The 23,115-nt window shown below is 33.2% G+C and overlaps 1 protein-coding gene across 4 annotated transcripts in view; it reads left to right on the forward strand.

Moving 5' to 3' along the window:
• The window catches only part of ARAP2 (ArfGAP with RhoGAP domain, ankyrin repeat and PH domain 2), a 182,051-nt gene that overhangs the window by 125,310 nt on the left and 33,626 nt on the right, over positions 1–23,115 (forward strand). For 3 of the 4 annotated variants that reach the window (XM_023224473.1, XM_023224470.2, XM_023224471.1), the window contains exons 23-27: positions 819–966; positions 2,428–2,496; positions 4,986–5,060; positions 7,821–7,938; positions 14,382–14,510. In XM_023224473.1, the coding sequence (XP_023080241.1) occupies positions 819–966; positions 2,428–2,496; positions 4,986–5,060; positions 7,821–7,938; positions 14,382–14,510 (539 nt within the window). The remainder of the gene's footprint in view (positions 1–818; positions 967–2,427; positions 2,497–4,985; positions 5,061–7,820; positions 7,939–14,381; positions 14,511–23,115) is intronic. The other variant, XM_023224474.2, reaches the window with a different exon arrangement.

Raw genomic sequence — 23,115 nt, forward strand, 5'->3', positions numbered from 1 at the left:
ACCTGAATCTGTGTTCTCCATAGATAGGAATGTCTAGCTTAGTCTTACTACATTCGTTTGATGGAGTTACTATGTTCATTTGACAGATTGTGCCACTTATAGTTCTCATCTGTTACATTTTTAGCATGTTACTTTCCCTTTTTTGGGGATGATGCTTCAGGGAGTTGTTTTGGTTTTTTTGTAAACTTTTAAGTTCAGGGGTACAGTATGTAAGTTTGTTACATAGTTAAACTTGTGTCATGGGGAAAAAATGTAATTGCATTTTAAAGTAGTCTACTTTGTAATCATTTATTTTGAATAACTGTATGGACACATGTGCCCAAATATTCTTTCTCATTTGATTTGCACTTATGGGAAAATTTAGCCCAGCTTTGCAAATGGAATTTGGAACTGTCGATTATATGCCTAATGACCATCCTTTTTTCCCTGTTTTCTGCATACCTCCTACCCCATTTTCTCCTCCTATGCTGCAGCTGCACAAGCCATTTTACGCCATTCGGCAAGCGTATTTCTATGCTTTGGCCATAGGTTGTTTCATAGTTTGCAATTGTTTGGATATGGTCAGCCCTTTCTCTAAATCAACAATTAAGTATGACTTTGTGACTTTTACTAATCCGTTTAATAGTACTTTTTCTCATGTTCTTAACTAGATTATAAGCTACTTGGAAGAAAGAACCATGTGTTTTTAAGTCACCACTGTATCTTTTATATCAGAGAATTCCAATATTGGTGTGCTTAAAAATTGATTAACTGGCTTTCTGTTCTATGAAATTTCCAAATAGAAGTGTATCATAATGAACTATGCTTTTCTCTAACAGGGTTCAGAAATGCTCAGAAATCAATCACATGAATGCCCATAATTTGGCCTTGGTCTTTTCATCCTGTTTGTTTCAAACGAAAGGACAAACTAGTGAAGAAGTGAATGTAATTGAGGACCTAATTAATAATTATGTAGAAATATTTGAGGTAAATATTTTGTATCCTGCCCTTATTCAAATGGTTATAATGTCACTGTTTGCCAACATATATATATATGTTTTAGGGTGTTATTACTCAGATCTTTATTAATATTTAGAAATACATAAAATAAGGAATAGTCATATTTTAAAAAAATATAGGCATAAGTAGCTTTATAGTCATTATTTAAATTTGGTTGCATTTAAAACTTTTTACCATCTGATGTCTGTTGCACAGAATATTTCTATCGATAGGATTTTTTGCTTGTGTTTTCTTTTTCTTCATGTGTATGAGTTATATCTACTTAGAGGTGTAAAGTTATACATTGAACAATTTATTAATAAATACCAGACTCTTAAATTCTGCAGTTGAAAGCACTTTGTTTTTTTCTTTTACTTGTGTCACCGATTAGGGGAAAAAAGCACATTCTAAAATATTATTATTCTATGGCATTTTGCTAAGTAATCTGTTTTAATTGACTTTTTAATTTTCCATTTTATGAAGTTAATATTTTCATGTTTCATCAGAAAACGGTTGGAATAGAAATGATGTCTTGGTTCAAAGAAGTAAAATTAGAGGAAATAAACCCAGGATTCAAATTGGTGGATTTGGGCGAAAGGTCCAGTTCTATTATATAACTAGTTCTAGCATCTCAATTTTGTCATTTAACCTTTTGAACATTCCCTTAAATGGTGTTTATGAGTCCTCTTGTTTTCCGGAAGTATGGCTATACTACATGAAGTCAAGAGGGTTAGTGTAATCAGTTACCATTGTAGAGTTCTTACATTCTTATTATAATCACTTATCATAAGACAAGAAAAAGGAGCTATTTTAATAAAACAAAATATCACAGTCTGTATTTTCATTCACATAGGAATAGACACCAGATTGTGGGATTGTCTTTGCTCTTTGATCTCCTCTTTACTTCTTTCTATATGTGTCCACTGTTTTTTGATCAATAGCAACTTCTTTGCAATAATCTGATGCTGAGAAAATAAAGATTTAGAAAAATATGATGTATGGCTTTACATGCTGTCTCTATTTTCTGTATTTGTAGTTTTCCATTAATAAAATGGTTATCTTCATGGTTATGTTAAACTTTACCTCAATGATGGAAATTTAATAAGCACTTAATGAACATTTCAGTTTGATAAATGAGCTTTGTTTCTCCACCTGCATAAACTTAAACCAGTCATCAGATCCTTTGCTTAAGTTTCCTAAGAAATAGAACTTCCATCAATGCAATTGCAGCCTGAAGTAGTGTCATCATAAAATATTTTGAACTTTAGGATACTCTATCTTGTTTATTTTATTTCCACCCTAGCTATGTGGGCTCATACTGATTCCGATGGCCATTCTCATTTATTTTTAAGTTGTTGGTATTTCAATTCCTGAAGATTACATGAGGATGAGTGTCATCACTCTTCGTATTCTACATTATTAGAATGTCCCGAATTATATTTTAAACAGGTTAAAGAAGATCAAGTCAAACAAATGGACATAGAAAATAGCTTTATTACCAAGTGGAAAGACACCCAAGTGAGTAGTAATAGTTAGATCTCTAAAGAATTAAACAAAACAAAAACTTCCATTGTAAGTAAAGACATTTGCTGTGTGTATTTTCAAGTTCCTATTTTAAGCAAAGTAAAAGTAATGGGTGAAAAAAACAACAATTAAGTAAATTGGTTGTGTTATTCTGCAACCTGATACATACATGCAAAATATGCTAATGTAAAATTTTAAAAATAGAGGGAAAATCAGTTTTAATTTACCTCTCAAGGTTTTCTTTATAAAATCAACTTTTGTGTATAAAAACCATGACTGAAAATGCTAATGGATTTCAAAGGAAGCATTTAAAGCCAAAGAAATACTTAGAGTAAATTGAAAATTCAGACAGCCTAGTGATTCTTTTTTGTTGTTGTGAAACTATAAATTATTTCTTATATGCTTTTGCTTTGCATGCTTTCAGATGATTGTATTAATGGAATGCGTCTAATGTGATCTTTGTAACACATTCTAATTTTTGTCCTAAGTTGACTTTTCTACATCCTGTCCTGTTTTCCTCAATCACATTATACTGGATTTTTTTGTTCCGGTTGCACTATGCTTATTTGTTGAATATTCACTGGAATTTCTTAAGGCTGATCATTAGTCATCTTCTAGTAACTAGGAGTTAGAGTGGATTCAGGGTACCAATATAAATGATAGAAATGGATCAAATGAGCTCTGTTTACAGATAGATAATGAGGCAAATGCTTTTTTGTTAGAAACTAAAGTCTCTTCAGTCCTGAAATATCCACAGCTAACTAGAGGAGTCATTGAAGCTGTCATTCCATACAAAAAAAAATAGAGGAAGGCTTAGATCAGTACTAATACTATGATACTAATGAATTATTTTCTCCATTTTGACCCAGAGTAATTATGCAGCTTCCAAAGGAGTTAGCTTTAACCTCAAAAAATCTAGCTCATTATCAATTATCTTGAATTCTCACTTTTTTGGGGAGCAGAGAGGAAGACTTTAGTCATGAAATAAAGGATTGTGTGAGGCTGAGAGGTAATACCCCTGACCATACTATCTACATTGTTATTTAAAAGGTTTGAGTATCCTTTTGCATTTTTTATCTTTTATATTTGTAGTATAATAAAGAAATAAGTTTTGAATGCTTTCAATTCAGTTGTATAAGTAAGTAAAAACAAGAAATACAGTATTTGGAAACGATAAGTAAAAGAGTCTGGGAAAATCTGTTTTTTTTAACTTAAATTTTTCCTCTAATTCATTTAAAACTGTCTTCTGGAGTATTTTTTTTCTGACACTCAGTTTCTTTGTCTTACCCCTGTTTGAATTTCTTACCTATTCTTCTTTTTTATTTCACTCTATGAGTTCTTTGTATTTACTTTTTAAGTTTTAAAATGTGTCCTTCCTGGAGAGCTGTTTATGCAAACATAGTGAAAAGCAAAAGTGTCAATTGTATCTTTTCCTTACTGGAATGTATCTGTAGCATTGTAAGTCAGGAGGAAAAACTGGAAATAAGCTTTTCTAAGCCTGTAATGCCAGAAAAATTAAGGAACTTTTTCAAAGTTCATCTTTAATGTTTTTTCCAAAGTTTACTCATTAGATTTTATGCTGAGGCAAATTTAATTTGAGAATGATTTCTTGATTATGATCTTTTTTATTTAAATCAGGTGATATTGTTTCTAATTGGTTACATAACTTAAGGGAACTTCTGAAAAAAGTTACTCAAAATATTTTTCATAGATTAATTTGGTTCTTTGTTAACCTCCTATACTGTTAATCTATATAGTTATGATATGATATCCTAAGGCCTTTTATTTTCAGGCTTGCATCTTCTTCACTTAGTCTGTCTTTTGGGATATAATGATGACCTAAATAGTACCTAATTCTTGTCCAAAGATAATTAAAAACTTCTTTTTATTGTCTAGCATATTGCATGAATGACCTCACTTTTATTTGCATTTCTAAATTTATGTTATTTGTAGTTTTAATATAGCTCTGACATAGTTTATTCTCAAAGTTCAATTTTCGGGCGTATCTTCTCTTTAAAAACATAGCAAGCCATATTTTGCCTTTTAAATATTGATATCATGCACACATTCCAGCTTGAAGCAAAACTACATGTGGTTTGTTTTCTCCCCTCATTTTGTTTATCCTGTTAATGTACATGCTGATGGCTCCTACGACTTCTGTTGTCGTAGCCAGCATATTTCCGTTGTAGCTGGATTCATTATTTTAGGAAGAATGTAAGGTTGTTTGAGAGCACTAAGCTCCTAGGAGATAAAAAAGAAAATCATTGTGATTGTTGTTGCTGATTATAACATTTGTGTAAATGCCTTGTCCTTAACCATATCTGGAAATGGGCACATCATGCTTGTGAACGGGGAAATTGAGCTTGTTTCATTGTTATAAAACATTCAGAAATATGCCTGCGGCTTTGTAACTGTCTTCAGTTTCAAATGTGTGTTTTTACAACATATTTATCTGTGTGGTTTCTACCTCTGCCCTTTTCTAGGTATCCCAGGCTGGAGATTTGTTAATTGAAGTATATGTAGAAAGGAAGGAACCTGACTGTAGTATTATAATTCGGGTAAGTTCTGAAGGTGGCTGTAAAGAGGACTGTTGGAAGTCACAAATGTTAGCATTATTTTACATAGTTTGAATTTTCCATTATTATATTTTATGTTACTTCTCCAGTTCAAACGACTGCCAACATAGACTTTTTATAGTGATATCCCCCAGGAATTCTGTATTTTAATCATTTGGAAAGAGAACATCTTATGTGCTTTGGATTACGTGTTAAGATTTTCTTCAGGTTCTGGAAAATACCCCGAGCTTAAACACTTGCCCCTCCCCTTTCTAGCTCCCTGACATTAGACAAGTTATTTGCTCTGGGCCTCAGTGTTTTCACCTGTAAAATGAGAAAAAATCACAGTATTACATCATAGCATTGATGTGAAGACTCTATAAGATAATGCATAGCACATTGCTCAGCATGTAAGTGTTTAATAAATAACTATTACTACTAGTGCTGTTACTGTTAATAATAATCCCTCACCCTTGTTTTCTATACTTTAGCATCCAATCTTCCAATTTATTTGAATATAACTCTGGGATATTTATTTGGATAACTCTTTTATCCCTTGAGAGTACCAATCATTTGTGATGAATTAAAAATAGATCTTTCTCATGCTACTATATTTAGAAATTTGTCTGCCTTACGGATAGTAACTGATATTTCAGGTTACTATTTGGTAAGACTGATTTATTTGTATGAACAATAAACATTCTGCCATGTAACAGAAATTTGGCTTTAGCTGCTTATCATTTTTAAAGTCCAGGATTAAACAGAGTCACAACGTTAGATATATCTGGACTTAAGTTAAATATATTTTGATTTTAAGTTTTGTGTTTCTAATGATTATGAATTGTGACTGTATACCATTAAGTACATTACTTGGTACATGAAGCTGAAATATTAACACTGTAATTATAGGCTTTGTCTTTATGAGGCATTTGCCCTGCCTCTCGTTGGCCATGTCATATTTCTTATGCTGAATACATAATGTTGATCATAAGAGATGTGAGGAACTAGTAAAGATCAATTAGCACAAGGTTCACTAATGCTAGAGGAGGTATTTAAAGCACATGGCTTAAATCTATACACAGGCTCTTTAGTAGCACATTTTAATTTTATTTTCTAAAGTCACAACAGAAGTTATAACTGAGCCAAGTTCTTATGTTATCCGGTGTGTTTAGATAAAAGACTTGCCAGTTTCACCTATAGTAACTCCAAATACTCTTTAGAAAATAACAAAAACTGTTTAAAATCAGTTACCTAGGTTTTAATGCTTATGATTCTGCAAAACCCTTTAGTTACATTTATCTCTGCTCATTATTACCTAAACGCATGGAGGTAGATGAAGCAGGTGATGTTCCAAGTTTGTAAGAATGGAAACTGGGAAGTAAGAATACTAAGGCCAGAATACAAACCTGGTCATCATAGTCCCGACTGGACGTTCAGTATACTGATCTGTATATTCTGTAGAGTAATAATTTCCCAAGTGTGGAGTTCTAGGTGTTACTAACGAGGAGCTTTTGGTCTCTCTTGATGCAAGGAATAGAGTTCTGGTCTTCCTGTTTCAGACCAAGGTGCTTCTGGCTGCCTGTTTCACAAGTGGGTTTCTCAATAATTTATTATTTTTTTTAAGAAAGGGCCAGCCTTAAAAATATTGTACATTCATGCAGATCAACAGCATCACTGAAATGATTCATCTATTCCATACTGCTTGATGTTCTCTATTATTCCTAGATGCTATAATAATTTTTTTTTCTTTTAAGTTTCTATTTCTTTGGGCTTTTCTAAATAGAAAACAGTGAACTTCATTGTATAATTATATTCCAAAAGAGCACTAAATTTCATAAAATACAAAAGGTAGACTTTGTGTGTTACCTGCAGTGAAATAGGTTTTTTTAATTTATGTATGTGCAGTATGCTTATGAGCAATTATGGGCAGGAGAAATGGAAACAAATACATTTCTAAGGAACTTTTAGTAGAGACATCCTGTTACTGAAAATGTGCAAACCAAGTTGCAACTGCAGTATTATCATGCTTAAAACATCGTTATAACTAAATTCGAATGGAAGAAAGCCATTTTGCTTTTGGCCAGCATGGACTTAAGAGTGGCATAAGGAAAAATAAGAAGAAACAAATAAAAAATTCCAAAAGTCCCCAAAGAGGTGATGTATTTGTACAGTGGACTCAGGCTTTGTGACTTCTGTAGAGCCAACCCCTAGGCTGGCACTGCAGACTCTGATATCCGTCCTGGAATCCTGGTTCCAGCATACTTTGGTATCCCACCATCTGTCACTTGGCATGGCAGGGCACACCATGGACTACCAAGACCCTGGAGCTTTTTGGCATGACTGATAGCCATCGACTGTGTATAATTTAGAATCTAGGCTGAATAAACCAAGTTACTCTACACTCTTAATTATAGAACTGACGAGTAAAAAGTTTTACATTTAGACGACTGTTGGATTCATTGTCTGGTGAAGATCATTCCTCATGTAATTGGGTACATTCTTTCCTTCTGAGTGGTCTAAATGCTCAGTAAGTGATTAAAATAATATCATGTCTATATTGTATTTTCTTTTTATACTTAGGTACATTTTATGGAAAAGATCTGAACATGCTGTTTTCTCTATGGGATTTTGGGAGCTGGTTTTAACCATGCTCAAAATAAATTCAGGATATCACTAAATGGTGGATGGGGAATATTATTGGCCTAGCATAAGGCTACTTCTGTGTCTAACACATTTTTTGAAGAAATATTACTTCTCTTACAGATATCTCCTGTGATGGAAGCAGAAGAATTAACTAATGATATATTAGCAATAAAAAATATTATTCCTACAAAAGGTGATATTTGGGCCACATTTGAAGTCATTGAAAATGAAGAGCTAGGTAAGTGATTTTTATGCAAGGGATTCTTAAATTATTTATACTATAAAAAAGTACTGTTTAGGACAAGACTTTATAAACATTTTATGTCTTAACATCTTGTTATGATTTTTTTTACCTTAGTGCATGTGTTAATATATGTTTGAGGTTGACTTTTTATGATTTTACTCATCAAAATAATTATATTACCTTATTGACTATAAAAATACAATGCGAGACTTTAGGTATCTCTTTTGGTGCCTCAGGAAAGAAGACCTTTGTTTATAAGGACAAGCGATTTGATTTGGTACAATATTCTGAGTGGTGTAAGTTACTATTATTTAACAAGAACACTATTAACAGAAACAAAGAATGTTGATTTAAAATATATTTATTATTCTATAAAGTAATTTTAAGAGCAGCAGAAGCTTCATTTTTGTCTTTTTCCTTTCTCTATCTTTAGTGGGTCAAATATTTTGTTGTCTTTCATCTCCAAGATGCCTAGGGATAAAGGGAGCATTTAAAGCACCTTGACTACCCCAACAGTCAAGTGCTGAATAAGCTTAACATTTTAATAACACCTTGTGGTTTCAAAGACCTCCAGAAAAAAAACAAGACACAGAATGTCTTTGTACCTTCACCATCTGTCTAGCTGCTACCTACTAAGGTCTTGGGACACTTTGGAGTACAGCTGCCAAACTGCCAAAAGAAAAATCTTGCCACCCTCAAGCTCAGGATAAAAATTAAAATACAGTGTTTAAAATACCCCATAGTGTGTTATTAGGAGTGTTCTAATCAGTGTTAAAATGAAATGGGATTGTCAGTACTTGGTCTTTATGTTTTTATTCCTGTATTATGATTGTGCACAATTCTTTAAAATTTAAGATGTTTCAATGTTATTTTTAAATATGCATTGCCAAGATCTGATGACTATGGTACTTTGATGTCGCTTCACAGTATCTCCCTCAGTTGGTCTCAATCCTCCTCGTGCACAGAAATACTCTGGCAGATGACTCCTATAACCCCCAACTGTCAAGTCCCTAGATTCACATCTGGGTTCGCTTTACCTAACCTTCTATGGCATTTATTATTAATGACTATTCCCGTTTGATTTGATGATTTTCACTCTGTTTTCCATACTGCCTGGATTCTCTTCATGATTTTCTGATCATTTTACCTCTTTTTTAGATTCTCCTTATTCTGTCTTCTAAACATTGGGTTTTCCTTGCTGCAACCTCCTTTGCCATCTTTTCTCATGTTACCTATGATTTTATGATTATGATTATTATTGTTAGATAATCTCTTCTATTTTTTGTGCTTGGCTAACAAGTATGAAATGGTGTTTCCCAAATGTACCTTTGTTCTTCCTCCATCTGGCTCACACTACTACCTCATTTAAAACCTAGACTAAAAGTTTCATTTGTACTTTGTTTCATTTCTCTTTATAGTACTTATCCCCTTGATTTGTACTTGTTTCTTTTGATGGGGGCTCCTTGGAAAGTAGGAGCAATTCTGTTTTTTTTGTTTGTTTGTTTGTTTGTTTGTTTTTAATCTCTAATGTCTACCATAGTGCCTATTATATAGTAGCCATAAAATCTATTGAATAAGTGAGGCATGATTTTCTATGACTCTGTGATACAAGAATGACAAAGTTTTTATTTTTCATCTTTGTTTAATTTTAAAGAATGGGTCACTCAGTTACCAGCTTTATTATATTTGTGCATAAAGGTTAACTGTCGACATTATTGCCAGAAATATCTTTCCACAAATTGTGGAAATACCTTTCCACAATTTTTACAAATTGGTTTACATTGTTTCACCATGTAAAACCCTTTTATTATTTCCTCATTGCATATTCATCCTTCACAGTGTAAGTAAAATGTCTCTTCCATCATGTTGTTCACATTGATTTCTTTCAGATCACTTATTTAGAAATCTATAATGCTGTGTACTCTATGACTTCTAGAATAGTAATGTGTATATACCTGGTTCTGCCCTATACTATACTTTTTTTGGGCATTTACCATATATTTTAGGCTTTATATTTTTGACTACTTCTCATAGTATAGTTGATGTGGATCACAGTCCACAAAACTCTTTTCAACTGAAGTGGGGCAAAAAAGTAGATGCATTCTGGACCTGAGTGATATGGATTGTGACTCCTGGTATAGATGCACCCAAATGTGGGAGGCACATAGACAGAGATCTCTCCCTGTAGATTAGGAACCATGAAGAGATCTCAAGGCCCTGTTTAATGCTTGGACAGATGATTGTCTCCTACATGCTTCTATTTCTGTCGCTTTTTAAAAGTTTGATAGCAGAATACTGAATTGTGGATTTAGGGGTAGGCATCCTCTCCCTACCTCCCTTGCCCTCTCAAAGTTTGAGTACATTAAAGCATATTCGTGTGCCACTGCAGCTCTGTATCTCTGGCTACTGGTCATCCTAAGAGGAGCAAGCTCGTGGATGAGGATAGGAAGGAATTATATATAGCTAGAAGAGGGATTGCATTATACCAGGAAACATTGTTTTGAAGTTTTATCTTGAGTGATCAAGGGATGTTTACCCTCAAAATGACTAATTATAAACTTGAATGTGATAATTAGTATATAAAATGCTAAGATTGAATTGGATTTTTGCCTACTTTTACTTCTAGTTAGAATAAAGTTGTCTTTATGAAGATATCTAAAAAACTAGGAGACATCAAGTTTTGATTTGTGAATGTGTCAATGTATAAACAAAGAAATGTGTCATGTACACCTAGACAGAATATACTTAGAGTTAAGAATTCAAATTTGGCATGGTCTTAATGTTTGGTCAACTGTGCAAGTAGAAATTGCGGGAAGAGAAAAACTTTCAGAAGGCTAATGATAGGAGAGCAACAGAAGGGCCTGTGGTTATGTGGGTTTACTGAAGCCAGTTGAACATGTGTGTACCACCTGATATGAAATGTTGAAGGCTTTATTACTAGTAACATGCAGGGAAGATAAAGTGAAATATGAAAAGGAGGTAAAAGTAAAGACATAGGTAGTAAGAAGGTTGTAGTCGATAAGAATGTCAGTCAGACAATTGGTGTGTTTTATAATGTAAACATAAATCCTCCAAGTAATGCAGTAAAAAATATATATATATGTATATATATATATAAATTTATAAATATGTAAGCCAGAGTGCTAGATTTTAAGTATCTTTATATTTTAAAGCAGGAGTTCTCTATATCCAGTGTTTCCTTTGTATAATAAATGTTTGGAAATCTTCCCTTTATTGTCCTGAGATAATCTATTGTACTCATTAAAAATTAATAACCTAATTAAAATATAAAAATAAAGGGAACGTATACATTATTAGCATGTAAATGCTGGGAAACTCCTATATGCCTGAAGATGATGAAAATAGATTCTTAAACCTGTGAATGGAATCTCCATGGATGTGGCAGCTACTAATTCAGATTGCTATAAGCATGTACCTTTTGTTTTCACTTAAATGATATTTCAGCATTACTGTCATTGGTGAGATGGTGCACAACTTTTCAGGAAGTTCTGACTAAGACAGCACAGTCATCTTTTTTTGTTTTATGGCAGTCAGATTCGTGGGAAAATACGTTATAACCATTTAAAACATTTTGATATTTTTGACATTTTGATTTTATACTACATTGGTATGAAATATACGTTAAGCCGAGTTAGATTCTCTTCCGTAAGAGCCAGTCATCCAAAATATGCTATTATTTTCATGCTTTACCTTAAATCCAAACCCATCACTTGCCAGTGTAGACCCCTTTACCCTCTGGGTGTTTCACATCTTGAAAGAAATTTAACTGAGGGGCCTCATTTAAATAGGCTTCACTGAGAGATCCAAATTTGCAAAGCAGTTACTTTTTATGCAGTGATATCAGAAAAAGATGGTCTTGTTTCTTCCTCATACCTACTATGATGTGGAAGATCTGTTTATTTTTTATTAGGATTCTTTCTAGCTCTTCTGACTGACACATAAACTGCTGTTATCTTCTGATTATGTACACAGGACAGACAGTGATTTTCACTTTGCATATGTTACCCAAGAAAATCTTTGTTTTTCCTCAAATTACATGTGAGAAAACCATCATGGGAAGGCTTACATATGTCTCCGGAATAAAATTAACTATAGTAGTTAAGATCTGAGGCTTTAAAGTCAGATAGGTTTGGGTTGCACATCTCTGTTCCTCACCTTAACCAGCCATGTGACTTGAGGCAAGGGGCTAAAACCTTTGTGATTCTTAGGTTTCCTTACATGTAAAATATGAATAATAATATCTAATGAAGAGAGTTGTTGTGAAGTTTGAAAGTGGTAACTGATTTAAAGCATCCAGCATATATAATGCCTGATACATAATTGTTATTCCATAAATGGCAACCGTTATTGGGATCAAAAGTATCTCAAAGCTTACAAGTAGTAGACTCAAAAATTATGTAAAGCCAGACATAAAGGGAGTGCTTATGTTATAATTAGTTTTACCTTCAAATACAATTCTAACTTCAATTTGAAGACAACCAATTTATGAGTTAACAATTGAATTATAATGTTGGCAAATTGTGGGCAGTTAGGATCTTTGCCCAATCTTTTGGAAAATTATTTGAAGAAAAGTAATATAGCACAAAATATTATATCTGGTATATAGCACAAAATATTATATCTGGCTTTATGATGACTCATTTTGTCTGTGAGTCTTTCTGTTAATACTTTTTTTTTTATTTATGGGCCATCAAAGAAAATGAGATAATTTATTTGTCAAATATTTATTGAGCATTTATTATATACTCAATACTATGCTGTGAATAGAGGATATAGAATAGGAAACAAGATGTGTATTTGTCTTCAGGATGTATGGCCTGGTGGATATTTTCTTTCCTTCTTTATTCTTGCCATTATTATAATGAGTTAGCTTGCTCCAATAAGCACAGAATGCAGAACTGGAATTCTCTTTACTGGATAGGAAGCAAGCATCTGGTAATTTACATTGGAAGCAGACAATTTATTTTCTTATCTGGAACTAGGAATTGTTGATGACTGCTGATATGATATGTTCATAGCAGGGGAAACCAGTATTAGGGAGGACGTGATATATTTATGTAAACTTGTGATTTCATTATCAATTACATTATGATGGATCATACAAGTATGATGCTTTTGATATGCTCTTTCCTGTTTGTCTTTAGCCTCATTACTTTAAACAAAAACAAAAAGCTCAAGTGCTGTGTGCTTTATGTTTTGGATGGTTTGAAAGAGTTGAATTGACTTTTACATGGCTACAACACTAGGAAAGCAGCACTGACATCTTCATGTCAGAGCTTCTTTTCTTATTATTTCAATTATGCTATTTTCAGTATACTGAGAAAAGGTTTGAATTTCCCATATGCTTCTGTTGCTACGTTTTATTAACTGATTGACATATTTTGATCAGCACGAACTTTTCTGTGAGGCTTTGATTGTAATTCTAAAACTTGTTCTTTTTAACTCTATGCTAAGAATATATGCTACATTTAAAATTATGATTGCCTAAATCAAAACATATATGGATGAATATTCTTCAGAGAAATATATTGAAGATGTCATGTAATTTCTTGCTAGTTGGCCTATTATGTCAATAGTTAATATATAATATTGACACATAATGTTTTTGATATTTCCACTAATAGTTAAATATAGACTATTCAGTACTATTTTGTAAATTATTTTAATGTTTTCTATAGAAGTTATGTTTTATAATTTTATATTGATTATGAAAATATTAGCTATGAGGTATTCATTAGTATTGATCAAAATTAGGAGTCTGATCCTGGGATAAGCAAAGGATTATGATTAAGTTATAATTATTATTTAGTAATGGACAATATTGTTTAATGGACTTTTAAAACCATTTAATTGCATATAAAAATAAGAATGTTTCTCTAAACAAACCAGTATATTATCTAAAAAAGAGGATAGAGGATTGCATTGGTGGTTCATGCCTGTTCATCCCACCACTTTGGGAGGCAGAGGTGGGAGGGTAGCCTGAGCTCAGAAGTTTGAGGTTACAGTGAGCTGTGATTGCACTACTACACTCCAACCTAGGTGACAGAGTGAAACCTGTCTCAAAATAATAATAATAATAAAGGATTGTACAAAGTGTAGAATTTATTGTACAAAGGGTAGAATTCTGAGATTTTTTATCAAAAGAAAAGTACTTCTGATCTTTAAAAATAGTTGAGTAACAAATAGGTATTCCTGCATGATTAATTTATATAGTAAATGTTATTATGTGCTTAATAATTTTCTAGATCTTAGGGTATCTTTTATGTAGTCATAGTGCTATTACTGTATAACATAAGGTATGATCGTGTATAATGGTGCCTACAGATCTTTTCAAAGGGATTTTTTAAAAATTTATAATTATAAAAAAATCGTTATCTTCATATATTTTCCATTTGATTTGGAATTATTTTTTACAGAGCGTCCTCTTCACTACAAGGAAAATGTACTGGAGCAAGTGCTTCGGTGGAGTTCATTAGCTGAACCTGGCTCTGCTTACCTGGTGGTGAAGAAATTCTTAACTGCTGACACAATTAAACACTGCAGTGGTAGGTGTCATTACTTCACATTGCAGCTATGATTGAAAATTCAGGTGGTTAAAGGGTAATTAATATGGCACAAGTAATACTGGAAAATGTGAAAAATGAGTAGCTAGATACAGAATGAACTGACATAGTACACAGATAAGAAAGAAGAATATATGGACAGGAAGATATTTTCCCAGTGTGTTGCTCTGAGGTAATAGTTGGCTAATTTGATTGTACCAAGTTTAAGTTTTTGGAAATAATAGTTTGTTTTTAAAGGTTGTTTGCCATGCTATGCTTATGTATTTTACTAATTTTTAGATTGAGGGCAAGTCATCTCAGTGAATTACATTTACATTGGAAAATTTTCTGGGCATTAAAGGAATGCTAAGTATATAGGCTCTGAGGTAGAGTGCTTGCTATACATCTCACATTTTTGTGATGATATTGTAAAATAAATACTTACAAAATAAAATACCTCCAATAAGAATACTTCCCATCCAACTGGAAGGAGATAGTGCACATGTAAGGTTAATTAAGTAAGTTAGCTAGCACAAGTGAACTATATAAGACCATTTCTGAACCTCTATGAGGTCTCCGAAAATTTTTATTTTGGAACTTAATTATTCTTCTGTTGTGTTGTTATCAACTGAAAGATAAAAAAAATCAGCCACGATTATATACAATCCAACTCAAAAAGCTAAGGATTGAAATTTACCATTACTTTTATGATTAATATTAATAATAACAATTATTATTTCTTAATTGCATATCAGCAGAGCTCAATACACATCAAAGCTTATTTAAAGTGTTTTTTAACTTCCTTGTAAGTTACATTATCTTTCAAATTTTACAAATGAAGGGAAGAGAAACTCAGAGAACTTAAGTAATTTTCCTTATAGTATTCAATTACTAAGTATTGAATTGAAGAACTGATTGGCATTCCTCCTAATTTTAATCATGTGAAAAAACGTGGGGAGGATGGCACAGCTCTTCAGTGCTCTAAACCTACTCAGTATCATTGCAGATTCTCTAGTTAATGGTCATAATTCAGAGCTCTTAATTGTACCAAAGCTTACCGTATAAATTTCTGATTTAATGACACTGTCGTATATATCTTATATACTTTACTTACATGAAAGTACTTTTACAAAATGCAAGTAGTATAACAACTTTCATGTCACTGTGTTCTTATAAGCCTCTAAAAAACCAAAATCGATATTAACTCTTTATACTATAGAAATGTAACGTTTCAGAGACCTTTATGCTGTTTGAAATTTTTTCATGCTCTTACATATGATTTTGACCATATACTACCTGTGCCTTCTTAATGTTTGCAATAGGATTTCTCTGTACTCATGTGAATGCACATGTATGAATGCACATGTCATAAAGTAGTGGCTCTCAGCTAGCAATGATTTCCCCTCCTTTCCCTCCCCACCCACAAGACATGGAACATGTAGCGTCTTGAGACATTTCTGACTGCCACAACTTGGAGATTGGGTAGGGAGGCAGGGCTTCTGGTATTTACTGGGTACAGACCAGGGGTCAATGCTGATGTTGAGAAATCCTAATTTGGATAATCTGTGATATCTATTCTAATTCGTGAATTTCGCTATTCTTTCATTATCTTTCTATTGAATTTTTTCTTTGTTTCTTTTCTTCCAATATTCCTTTGAAATATCTGTAATTCTCCGTGTTGCAAAATGTTTAAAGCCTACACCTAGACATAATACCTTTGCTGTTGTGTGAATGCTAGCAGGCTGTCTATGTGAATAAAAATAGATAAGAATTAGATCCTAAAAGGCTATGTTATAAGTGGAGGTTCTGTATGTCTGCGGGTGAGGGTAAACCAAAACAAGTTCACCGTTAAATGCTATTAATCTTTGGGGCACTGCTGGGGGTGGGTAGCAAACAACCCAACAAGGTGTAGATTGCACTGATTTAGAGCAATCATAACTGAGTAAAACATTTGTTGTGTAAGGGTAAGAAGAAATGGTGCAGTGACAGCCAGTACATTGGCTGTATCCACAAACTGGGTAGGAAGATTGGGTGTTTTGGTGATGTTCCGCCTATCCCATTGCATCTTCTAGATGGAGATATGAATGTGTCCTTCTGTTTTAAAGCACCAAGCCTCTGTAAGATCTAGAGAAAGCATCTTGTATTTAAAAAAAAAAAAAACCAACCTAGGGAAGAACTAAAGAAGCCAAGCAGAAGAAAGCAAGCTGAAGGCTTAAGTGATGTTTCAGAAATTTGGATGAAATATTCTTTGGTTTTTGTTGTCGTTGTTTGTTTTGAGATGGAGTCTGGCTGTGTTGCGTAGGCTGGAGTGCAGTGGTATGATCTCAGCTTACTGCAACCTCTGCCTCCCAGGTTCAAGTGATTCTCCTACCTCAGCCTCTTGTGTAGCTGTTATTACAGGTGCTCACTACAATATCTGGCTAACTTTTGTACTTTTATTAGAGACCGACTTACACCATGTTAGCCAGGCTGGTCTTGAATTGCTGACCTCAAGTGATCCACCTGCCTTGGCCTCCCAAGGATGAAATATTCTTTGGAGTAAGATGTCAGTAAACTTCTGTGTCGCTCTCTTACCCACTTCATGTCTCTAACAGGGTGGGGGCCATAAAACTTACCTCTGTCCCTGAACTATCCCTGCTGCCTCATTTTATCCAACAAATATGCATCTTGTTATTGTACCAGGAACTTTGCATGAAAAAAAAAAATAGTGTTTTAAAGGAAAACCATCAGTAAATACATTAATTGGATTGTTTCATATTTGTAGTTATGTAGTCTGGTCAAAAATAAGAGAACCTGTAAATGTCTAAGGTACTCTTATTTTCCAGTCCATAAAATGTTTATAAGTATTGAATTAGAGTTTGATTTATATTCATATTGTAAAAGCAAAATAATCTCTTTCATTATGGTTGGTTCTCCATTTGTTTGAATTCAGGCTTGCCCTTTAAAGGAATCTATAATATTTTTTAAAAATCAATTTCTTAAGTCATAATTTTTTCTTATGGTTGTGACTTAAAGCAACCTCTACTTTATTAATACCTCTTATGGGGCATACTTTGTGATAGACTTTTGATAATTTCAGTATTCAGTCTAATTTACTTTTGTCTTGGCAAATCTCTCCTAAATCAATCACAATAACTACCTACTCCAGAGTTATTGCTCCATTCATTACCTCTACTACACCTTAAAATTGATATCTAAAAGGAAAATGATGAAAATAAATCAAATATGATTTCTCTGTCAGTGTGTTAGCAGATAAACTAGAGTCATCTTGGTAATACTCAACTGTTCTTCAAAGAAAAATGGGAATAATGTTAAAGATTTATTTTCGTTTCTTAAGAATTTCTTATTCTAACCTGGGGCCGAGTAGAAATCATCAGAATTTGAAAAAAAGGGGGGGCAGTTGGTTGCAACCACATTTTTTCTCAGTAACAAATAGCTAATATGTTAACATTTTGTTAAAATGTAGGGTTGCCCTATAACATCCTTTGTACCCTACACCCCGACACTAGATACCTAGTTGCCTCAAATTTTACTCTGTCCCTACATTTATAATTTCTATCTACAGCTTGCATTTCATTAGTTTTAGGAGTTTTTTCCTGATATATGGAACAAATTATAACCATATACTTTGCTTGACATTATGTTTTCACCACTTCCTTTTAAAGCAAGAATGTTATACAAAAATTTGCTATGATTAAGGGGTTTTAATTTTCTCAATTTTCTTTATCCAAACTATTTAAAATGTGGGCTCCACACATAAGAATATATTTTAGAATCTAGCACTTAATTTCTACTCATACATTCAAGGTAAGGAGGTAACATAATTTACTTTTATAGAGTTAGATGGGAGTAAGTACATTTTCTATTGCCTCTACTTAAAAATTATTTGTGTTTTTCAAAGGCATTTGATTTCTTAGGAACATTTTGTGCCATTGCCATTATTGTAATAAAGAGCTAAATAACTTGAAAACAAAGGTAATAGTCCTCAATTTTTTTCTACTCCATGTTTTATGACTGAAGTTTTAAGATAGGGAGAATGAAACTTCATTTACATTGCTATTTAGACAGTGTCGTAGCTTACCTAATTAAACCATCATTGTATTTTATACTAAACTTCATCATATCTATCACAAGCAAACCATAAATGTATAGCTTCTGTAAGGCTCCAGAATAATCTTAAGTTGTACAAGTCTTATTTTAAGCACTAAAGTTTTTTGAAAATTATCCCAATAGAATATGATACATGAGAATGAAATTTTAATGCTCTAAATAGGAGAGAAATACTTATATCTAAAGATATAAGATGTAACTCAAATGCATATTTCTTTGAATTTCTAAGTTTAAGTTGCTGTATATGGCAGATGCTATGGAATTAAATTTGTGTTAGAATAGTGTAATCAAAATGCAACTGCTTCAAGTAAATTCAGACCTGGAAAGCTGAGCCATTCACTATCTATGAACTTAAAAAAAGAAAAGACAGTTTCAACAAATATAATAATAAATTTACATAGCTGATATAATTTACATTTCACTCCCCATCATGTTTTCTTAAAGCCAAAGATGTACAAGATATTAAAGTAAGACCTAGGCCACTTAAATTGGAAGTTTTTCTTTTTTCTTTTTTTGAAATTGATGATAGTCGTTGGTATTTACTATGGAGTACCAATGTCCTGACATTTTCTAAAATATAATTCTGTGGTAAGAAACCCTATTGGTAAATTTGTATTAACTCTCTGTATCATGCAGTAATCTATAGAAAATTTAAGGTATTTGAAGTTAAGAGTTTTGTTAAGCATTATCTATACCCAGGAAGAACAGAAATTCTAAATTTATGACAACTGTTGAAATATTAGAGTACAAACAGTGTGAAATAATAGACTATTCTAGGTCTGGATGTTTATGAAGAGCTTTCAATCACAAAAAAGTAGTTCAGCTGGATGATTGTAGACATCTCTTCTTACACTGAATGTGTCCTACTCAAGGAAGTATAATTTCTTGGTTAGTTTTTCTTGTACATGCTGTCCTTCTTTAACAAGGTTATATTTTACTCTTTTACTCACTAAAAGTACATGTTGAATAAACTTTAAAAATATATAGATATATGAAACAGTTTATAACTGAGCAAGTACTGACCAAATTTTAGAGGACTGCCAACTCACTTTTATCTAGGTAGTTAGGGAATGCTTTCCAAAGTATATATCATCAGATCATTACCATAAAAGCTGAATTTAGTTCTTGGTATTTTGGTTTGGATAACTCCTGGGGTATTAAGATAGGGATACTAGAAGAGCTTGCTGGTTGGGAGTGATGGATGGAGCCACAGAATTCAGTTTTGGATGTGCTGAGCTTCAGGGGTCTGACGTGTGTTTGAGGATATATGTCTAGAAGGGAAATAAATACCTAAACCTAAGGAGCTCATTGTGTGGAAGGTGGTTTTTAACCTTGGCAGAATATTAAGTCGTGCAATTTTAGTGTTAGAGTAAGAATATCAGAGACACAACACCAGCATTTAAAGAACAGATGTAGCAAGAGAGGCCCTGTGAAGGAACAATCAGAAAAGTTTCAAGAAAGAAAGAGAGCAATGCCACGTAAATTATCAAAGGAGTAATTTTTAGGGGGAAAAAAAAGAGTGCTTAATGGTGTAAAATGATGTGTGAAACCAAGAAAAGTCCCTGGACATGTGTTGTTATTGTAGTTGGTAGTGATGGTGGTCATGGTAATCATGACTATTACTTAGAAGTATCCCAGGATATAAGACAGAATTTCATGTTAGATATTAAGAGACCTGAATTCGTATTCTAGCATAGTTGCTTTCTAATTTTGTCACATACTTGTGAGCCACAATTTTCACATTTGTCAATAAGATGATATAACCTGTCTTCCCTACCTTGTAAAGTTTCATGAGAATCGCATGAAAGAAAATATATGAACACTGAAAACTCCAGTGTTATCTCTGCATTTATTACAAGTATGCTGAAAATTATACATTCATTTAATATAAAAGAAATATATCACACTAAATTATATTTTAGAAATATTTATTATAATTCAATGTAATAATGAAAACAGTATAGGAAAACAATTTTCTGCTTTCTGCAATTTACTGTGTTAGTAGTAAAATGGCAAAAAAAAAAAAAATCTGTCACTTTTTTATTCAATCCTGTTCTAGTAGTACCTATATTTATAATTTAACTATTTATAAATAATTTAATTATAGAAGGATGTCAACAGGCTGCTTGTTTTGTTAACCACTGCTACTTCAATATAGTCTTCCTTCAGTATCCATGAGGAAGTGGGTTCCAGGACACTGCCACATCTCCCGCCACCTCCACCCCCTGCCACCTGCTTGTCATGGATACCAAAATCTGCAGATACTCAAGTCCCTTATATCAAATGGCAGAGTATTTGCATGTAATCTATGCACATCCTTCCTATGCTTTCAATCATCTGTTTACTTATAATACCTAATGCAATATAAATGCTACATAAATTGCTATGCCGTGTTTTTTTCTATTTGTATTTTAAATTGTTATTTTTTGTTTCTCAAATACTTTTTTGATATGCTATTGGTTGAATTGACAGATGTGGCATCCATGGATGCAGAAGGTCAACTGTATGAATAACATAAGGGAGAATAGATTGGAGTGAAGGGGGCATACTTGGCTTATCCTAAGGAACAGATTACTTTCTTGAGGTGTCACAATGTGTCTATTAGTCTTAAAAAGATGCCCCCCCATTAGTCTTCTAAAAATAAACCTTCAAGTGTTAATAAGAGAGAGAGAGAAAAAGAGTAAGAGAGAGAGAAAGAGGGGAAGGAGTATACTTTCAAGCAGCTATTATGTCCAGTTTGGTTTCTTCTTAGTTGTAGAATTAAATTTTACCAAAATGCATTTTGAGTGAATATCATACAGTGAATGAAATATATCAGTAATTCTCCTTCCTTAAAATTATAGAAAATGCATCTACACAATCGATTCTGAAGAGAAGAAAATATGCACAATTTTGAATTTGGAAGGGCTTTTTAGATGTTATCCTGCAAATATTGCAAAATTACTTGATCTTGACATAATTTCAAGGGGGTTGCTTCTCAAGGAAACTGCCCATTTGTGCCCTTCATCACTTAGGCTACATGGGGCAGGTAGAACTTGGAACAAAGAACTTTTTAAGATAAGGCATAGCTCTGAGGAAATAGTCTTTGCCAGCAAGAGAAGAAGAGAGACACATGCAGACCACGAAAAATAGATCAATTTGTTGTGTATTTCCTTGTCACTGATCAGATAATATATGAGAGATAACAATAGTTCATAGTTACTGTGAATTTACTATGTGCACTGGGCCAAATGCTTTACTTATATTATTTTATATCATTTTCCTACTTATCTTAGGGTTGTTTACTACTACTAACAAATAGAGAAACTGAGATGGAGAGGTATTATGTAACTCTTTCAAGGCGACCTGCTGATAAGTGGAGAAACAGGTGTTACAGTCAAGATCTCTCCATATCCAGCTTATATATTCTGTCCTAAACCCCTTACTATCCTGAAATCAAGGATAAATCAGATATCAGGTTTTTAGACTCTTAGAAACTCAATCTATAAGTCATCAGACTTTTGTAAGGGTAGTTATTTCTGTAGTGTTTGCCTTAGGCTCTGCAACACAGAGAAAAATTATGTTCACCCTTCATTAATTAAACAAGGACTTACATTCTTCTTGTTCTGTGCCAAGCGCTCTTCTGAGCAATTTATATACCACATCCACTGGGTAAGTACTGTATGTATTCTCATTTTGCAGATAAGAGGATTGAGATTTAGAGATTACTGCCTACATTCTAGCAGAGAATGTGGTTGTCATTCAAGCCCAGGCAGTCTAGCTCCATAATGTGCTGTTAGTCACTGTATTGTGTCAGCTCTTACCTAGATTGAAGAGGATAACCAAAGTATACATTATTTTAAACAGGAAATAAAAAATGAATATATACTTAAGCAGAGGTGAAGCTGTTACAATGTTTGTTTGTCACAAACCAGGGAAGCCTCAGAGGAGTAAAGAGTAGCTCAAATAAAAGTGAATTTTCTCTTCCTTCATAGTTTGCTTGCTGAAGTATGACAGGCATAACATATTGTGATGGTAGTAACTATTAGATTATATTTTCTGTGTATTCCTCATAACCAGGTCAACCCAGCACTGTAGATAAGGCCCATGCCCTTCAAGAAGTAGAAATATTTTCTTTTAAAATACAGTGTTGGCAATAGCAAAGACATGGAATCAACCCACATACTCATCAGTGATAGACTGGATAAAGAAAGTGTAGTACATATACACCATGGAATACTATGCAGCTATAAAAAGGAATGAGATCATGTCCTTTGCAGGGACATGTATAGAGCTGGAAGTTGTTATCCTCAGCAAACTAACACAGGAACAGAAAACCAGACACCACATGTTCTCACTTATAAGTGGGAGCTGAGTGATGAGAACACATGGACACATGGGGTGGGGGAACAACACACACTGGGGCCTGTCCATGGGGAGGGCGGGGCAGGGGGAGGGAATGCATCAGGAAGAACAGCTAATGGGTGCTGAACATAATACCTAGGGGATGGGTTGATTT

This window comes from Piliocolobus tephrosceles, chromosome 3, assembly GCF_002776525.5.
Source record: "Piliocolobus tephrosceles isolate RC106 chromosome 3, ASM277652v3, whole genome shotgun sequence".
NCBI classification, from domain to species: domain Eukaryota; kingdom Metazoa; phylum Chordata; class Mammalia; order Primates; family Cercopithecidae; genus Piliocolobus; species Piliocolobus tephrosceles.